The sequence below is a fragment of the Thamnophis elegans genome, chromosome 12 (genome assembly GCF_009769535.1).
Source record: "Thamnophis elegans isolate rThaEle1 chromosome 12, rThaEle1.pri, whole genome shotgun sequence".
In the NCBI taxonomy this organism is placed as follows: Eukaryota; Metazoa; Chordata; class Lepidosauria; order Squamata; family Colubridae; genus Thamnophis; species Thamnophis elegans.
Genome location: NC_045552.1, coordinates 59,838,259 through 59,844,258, shown reverse-complemented (window position 1 = coordinate 59,844,258; position 6,000 = coordinate 59,838,259). Strand labels below are relative to the sequence as shown.

Sequence of the window (6,000 nt, the reverse complement as noted above, 5' to 3'; positions counted from 1 at the left end):
TTTGGGACACCACGTTACAAAACAAGACGTTGAGAATTTGGAAAAAGTGCAGAGAAGACGGTTAAAGGCCTGGAGTCGAAGGGGGTTGCGGGTGGGCAGACGAGAGAAAAGGAGGACGGGGTGGGTGGGGGTGGGGGACCTGATAGGAGTCTTCCAGTATTGGAAGGGCTGCCACAAAGGGAGGGGGTTGGAGTAGAAGACCTCCAAGGTGACTTCCCATCCGTGGGGGGGGGATTCACTGACCTCTGCTGCTGGTTCACACATGTGAGCGCTGCGCAGAAGGTCGCACATCATGTTGGGGTCAGAGGTGGGTTTCTACCGGTTCGGCTGAACTGGTAATAACAAGACGGCCTGGTAGTAACTTTTTGCACGCCGAACCGGCGGTAACACTGACAGCAACACACCCACTGGTCGGGGTGGGTGGGCGGAGCCTCCAGCCGCTACCATTTCGCCTGAACCGGTGAGAGGTGGCAGAATACGCCCTCTGCTACTCCGACCGATTGATGAACGTGGCTTTCTGTATTTGCCTGTTTCTTATTTTCCTGCAAGAGCAAGCTAAAACGTTCTCTTTTTTTCCCCTTCCCTAGTGAAATACTCTGTTCTCGAACCACAGACAGCGGAAGCTCCACCGCCTCAAGAAAACGCAAAAGTCTGAAATCTCAGCCCCTCCGGCTTAAAAAAAAACAAACACCAATTGTTGGCAAAAAAAAAAACAAAAACAAAAAAAAAAACACACATGGCACACACACACACACACACACACACACACACACACAAGCGCCCACACATCCACGCACACGCTCCTCTCACACAATTTGTAATTTAGCTTGAACGAAATGTTTGATTTGGATTCCAAAGCGATTTAAATGTGCATTTCCCCCCCCCCGACTAGGGCAGGCTTCTTACTTGTGGTAGGCTTGTAGACTGGTTGGAAAAAAAAAAAGAAGAAATAATGATGATGTTTTTAGGGTTTGGTTTTTGCTTTAATTTTTTGTTTTTAAAATTTTTTAATATATCGTTTCGTGAAGAGTCGTAGGTTTACATTGCCCGTGGGTCATGTCCGAGCTTCGGTCAGGTTGAATATGAAACGCAAAGGTTCTTCCAAGTGGTTCTTTCATCATAGACGTAGCCGTGTTCATGAATGACGTTTTGATGGGACGGGTTGGGGAGAGAGAGAGAGAGAGAGAGAGAGGCGGGAGCAAAGGTAGCCAGAGAACAGGGGTGAGAACAGTTGAAGTGCCTGTAGGTGACCAACCCAAAATAAACCAGGTGGAAAGCTTTAGCCAGTTTCGGCTCTTGGTTCCACGTAGAGGTCCATCCAGGTCCTGGTGAGCTCTTTGAGAAGATGAGCTTCGAGACAGAATTCAAGACCGATGCGACCGTCTTTAAGAGGTTGGGCTGAGCAGAGACTGTGGGCTTCATTTCTGCTAGGAACCATCTGGAGTTGTCGTTTGGCTTTGAGTAGGACCAGGGATCCTGTGTGAATCCACAGCAAGAGGCTAAAGGGGGAATTGAGCCTCACTGAGCTGCTGACTGCCAAAAAGGGCTCTCTTCCCCCCCCCCCCCAACTGTGGTTTGTTTTGGACAGAATGCGTGGGCTCCTGGCTTCTCGGTGGTGGTTCTCCAACTTTGCAGAAGGGCTCCAAAGCTTGGGAGAGCTTGAGGATGGACCGAGGGGGTGCGTTGATTCATCTGCGCACCCTTTCCTGTACTCTAGTTCAGTCTGGAAGGGAGGAGACATCCAGGGCAGCGCAGAATGAATGGGCTAACATCCAGGAAAAGGGAGAAGGGTTTTGCTTCGGGAAAACACCAGCGACGGTGATGCTGAAACGTTGCACCTTCAGGTTTTCAAGGTCTGCTGGTCCGAACGTTTCTCCAGTAGGTGTTTAGGGGCCTGTCATCACATCCCGCCGATTCGTACTTTGGGCCTGGGGTTCCCCAAGGAACCCCATCTGAGTTCAGCTGGGATGTGGGCCGCTGTGTTCACTTGCTTCTCCAGCCTTTGAAGTTTTTTTCCAAGGAGAGGAGAAGGTTCTGGCCATTTGAGCTCTTTCCCTGGATGGAGCCCAGCTTTTAGGAGCTCCTCCTGTCCACGGAAGGTGCCCTTCCATTTGTGCTTCTTGGGACATCAGAAAGCCTCCCGGTCCCTAGGAAAGCCCCAAGAAGAAGACCACCAGGTGGAGCTGAGCCAAGATCTTGGGTGGGACTTGTCCCATTGGCCATCAAGTAGCACAAGGTTGCTTCGTTATCTCTGGGGAGGTGAAACCTTCCCTTCAGGGTAGGAGTGCCACCTCGGTCCTCCATCCTCTTCATATCAAATCATCTGCGCTGCTCCTCCTGCTGTGCCTAGAGTCATTTGTTGGGCTTACATTTCCTTGCCTTAACTCGGGGTCAGAAACCTTAAACACTCAAAAGACCCACAAAGGTCCTAAATGGAAGCCCCCCGTTCAACTCTGGAGCCGACCGGAACTCGTTTCCCACCGTAGAGTCTCCTCCTAGCGCAGCCGGCCTTTCCCCCTACCCGTCCTAACTGAAAGCCTATCAACTGTGGAGCCGCAGCAGAGGGATGAAAGAGCCACATGCAGCTCCAGAGCCGCAGGTGGCCGAGACCCCTGCCTTAACTAGAGACCACCAGGGAGTCTAAGGAACGTGTGAGATCCTGCTACTGTTCATTGTCTGCTTTTGGGTTGGCTCATGAGGGGGAAGACCACTCGTAGCTCTTCACCGGGGGGGGGGGGGTGTCTAACCTTGGCCGCTTCTAAGACTTGTGGACCGACTCCCCGGAATTCCCCAGCCAGCGTGTCTTAAAAGCGGCCAAGGTTGGACACCGACTCTACGCAGCGGTGCCAATGGGGATTCCCAGAAAAAGGCCACATGGCTGCCTGTGTCCGCTCTTTCCCCAGATCAAATCTCAATCTCTGGTTTGTCTTGAATTTAGCTGGATCCCAGTTATTATGGGATGTGTGAAGGTTGTGAAGCCGGAGATTTTTTTTAGCCTTAGTTTGGGAGAATTATGATCAACAACTCTTATCGGTGTTAGCCCAAGGGCTCAGCAACAGCCCTCTCCTGTGGAGCTGAGCGAGAAATGAACGTGAATGTTGGCCCACGTTGGTCTTTCTCGACCTCAGTCCTGTTAGCCGTGCATTGCACCATTGTAGCAAGTGTACATTTTCACATGCAAGATTAGGGTTTGTTTTTTTTTTAAAAAAAAAATCTCTTTAGTGCATGTATCGGTCCATGATATGTATTACACGGTGTTGTGGGAGGGGGGTTGGAAAAATTGTGGGTGAAATACCTAATTTCAGATTTCATTTACAAACAAACCCTGTGTGATGTTTGTAGGGGGACTTTTCTGGTAGGGTTTCAATACGGGAACCATCGGAGCTAGAGGAGAGCCACAGGGTGTGGTCAAAAAAAAGCCCAGGTGATGGTCACGGTGCTTAAAAGAATGGACAGAGACTTCAAATATGCTGGCGTGCCTTCCATACCTATGTTTTTTGACCACATTTCGTGGACCTACCAGAGCAAGACTTTGTTGTATTGAGGCCTGTTGAACCTCTGTAGATGTTGCTGTGTGTTGAGGAAATTTCTGGTTGGGTCTCTTAATGCCAGGAGCACTTCCAGCTGTTGATCTATAGGGGCTTAAGGAAATGTTACCCTGAGACCCTCATCTTCATCCATGATGGGGTGACTCCCATGGATTTCAGCGGAGTGTCAAAATGCCAGCCCAGATGTTGTGGGAATTCCTTCTGCTTTGGTTAGGCTTCATAATCTGCAGTCCACAAATATGATGACCTTTAATGAAATATGTTGGATGTACTAAATTCTCTTATCTCACCCCCCCCCCATCTTCTAATTTTATTGTCTTTTGAGACTTAAAATTAGGACTTGGAAGGCCAACATGGGGCAATCGGAGGAGGACTGCAGCTTATTTAAGGAAGCCGCTGAGATGACTTCTCTTTGGAGGGATTCTCCTATGAAGGACTCGCAGTTTGACCAAAAAGCTACTTAGGAAAATAATCGTGAAGGTTTCCCATTTTTGAGGTGGCCTAAATTTTGTAGAGCAGAGAAATCCAAGGTGAACTCACCACATGGAGGAATCTACATCATGGCCTCTTTCCGACAACCGTCTCTCTTTTTAAAGAAAGTCAAGTACATCAAACATTAGACTAGGGTTATAGTATGCATCTTTAGATAAAATAGTGGGGAAATGGTGGCTGTACTTGGACTAGAAATCATTTTTTCTCACCTAGATGGAATCTTTCTTTTCTTTCTTTTGGCCAATTACGGAGAAACGTTTATCGTAGGTGTAAAATTGTCTGTTTCGTTGTCTTTCTATTACTGTCCTGCCACTGATCTACATCTTGAAATACTGTGCCTCGGAACAGTTTTGATACTACCCACATCGATGTTTTGGGAAAAAAAAGTGATGTATTGCAGATCCTACGAACAAAAGAAAAATTTAATAATAATTAAAATATTGTCCCGAGTGTTACGTTAAGGAAGGGGGAAAAAAAACCCAGCTACCAGGGTTTCAAGATGTGGCAGTTGATCAACCTGTAAGGTTCTTCCTCTCCCCAGAGTCTTTTTGTATGGATTTGGTAAATGGTTATGCCTTAATGTAAATCTTAGATAGTCCAGCGGAAGGGAGGTCTTTGTAGAATACAACTCAACGTCAGTACAAAGAGCAACAGTGACTGTTATTGCCTCCCCAGACCCCGATTAACAGCGTCGTTTTCCCCAGAAGTCAGGAGTGAAGTTCTGATTTAGTCCTTTCCCTGAGCAGCCATGGACCAGGCAAAAGTCTCCATGGGGCTCCTGTCTCCAGGCCTCCGAGGCATAGGAGGAAGGCCCTGCCAGGTTGCCTTTCAGACCTCCAGAAGTCCTACTGGGAGAAGGAGAGGTCCACTAGCAGGGTCTTGGCCAGGGATGGCGAGCCTTTTTGGGACCGAGTGCCAAAAAGGGACCACTTTGTGTGTGTGCACACAATGAGTATGCGTGTGAGGCCCCATCTCAGCCGCGACCAGGAGGAAGAGCAGCCAAAGGGGCATGGGCATGCCAGAAAACGAACTTCTGGTTTGCGGCGCGCGCATGTTCTGTGTCGAAATGTAACTTTTTTCATTGGTTGAATTGTCCCCTTGGGGCGTTGACCATGGCAAATTGTTCCCTGTCCCAACTCTGTTGCCCTTAAAACACCCAAGGTTGGAACATAGGAAAAACCCCATGTTGAAGATTGTACAATTGAGCCTGAGATTTTGCGCAACAAGACGATTGCGTTGACCTGTTGGGGGCCGTTCTTGGGAAAGTTGAGAGATTCCAGGGAATCAACCCTGAAGGGTCTTTTGCATGCAAAAAAAACATCCCCATCGCTCCTTCACAGAACTTTGAATCTCTTTCCCCCGCTGGGGAATTCTGTCCGTTGTCTGTATATTCAACCAACAGTATGTTTGGCTTTTTTCCTGGCTAACTTCTCGGTAGCAGTGCCAGCTGTGTTGTTCCGCACCTCCGGGGAAAGCAGAGTGTGTGCGTGTCCATTTCCATTTTCTACTCTGCTTTTTTTTACATTGGTAATTAAAACGATCCGCGAGCTGAAAGGCCGCATCACGTCACCGTAGCCAGATGTTGAGAGCAGGACAAATAACAGGCGTTTGAAGTCTTCCACCAGGCCAAAGATGTATATATATATATGTAGAGACCACATATCGTGCCCTGAATTTATATGCAACACGTGTTCTTGGAAGTTAAAACGAGGCATCTTAATTAAGAGAAGAAAACGGTTTCCTGTTAGGAGGAAAACGTAGGAGGGACTTTAGCCACTTCTACTTTTTTAAAAGAACTGGCTTAGATTTTTTTACCTTTCTCTCCTCCTCATTTGGAATGTCTTTTCTTTCTTTTTTTGCGGCAAACACGGACCGGTGTCGGTTGTTGCTTTTCCATACAACCGGCGGGAAACGGTTCGCTCATTGTCCAAGTCTCTGCTGGCGGTAGGAAATCGCGTTC

The 6,000-nt window shown here is 48.2% G+C and overlaps 1 protein-coding gene across 1 annotated transcript in view; it reads left to right on the top strand.

The window, feature by feature from the left end:
- Nucleotides 1–713, top strand: part of CD99L2 (CD99 molecule like 2) — a 29,072-nt gene extending 28,359 nt beyond the window's left edge. Inside the window, exon 12 of the mRNA XM_032227558.1 lies at nucleotides 588–713. Within this exon, the coding sequence (XP_032083449.1) occupies nucleotides 588–655 (68 nt within the window). The 3' untranslated portion in view covers nucleotides 656–713. The remainder of the gene's footprint in view (nucleotides 1–587) is intronic.
- The last annotated feature ends 5,287 nt before the right edge of the window (nucleotides 714–6,000 follow it).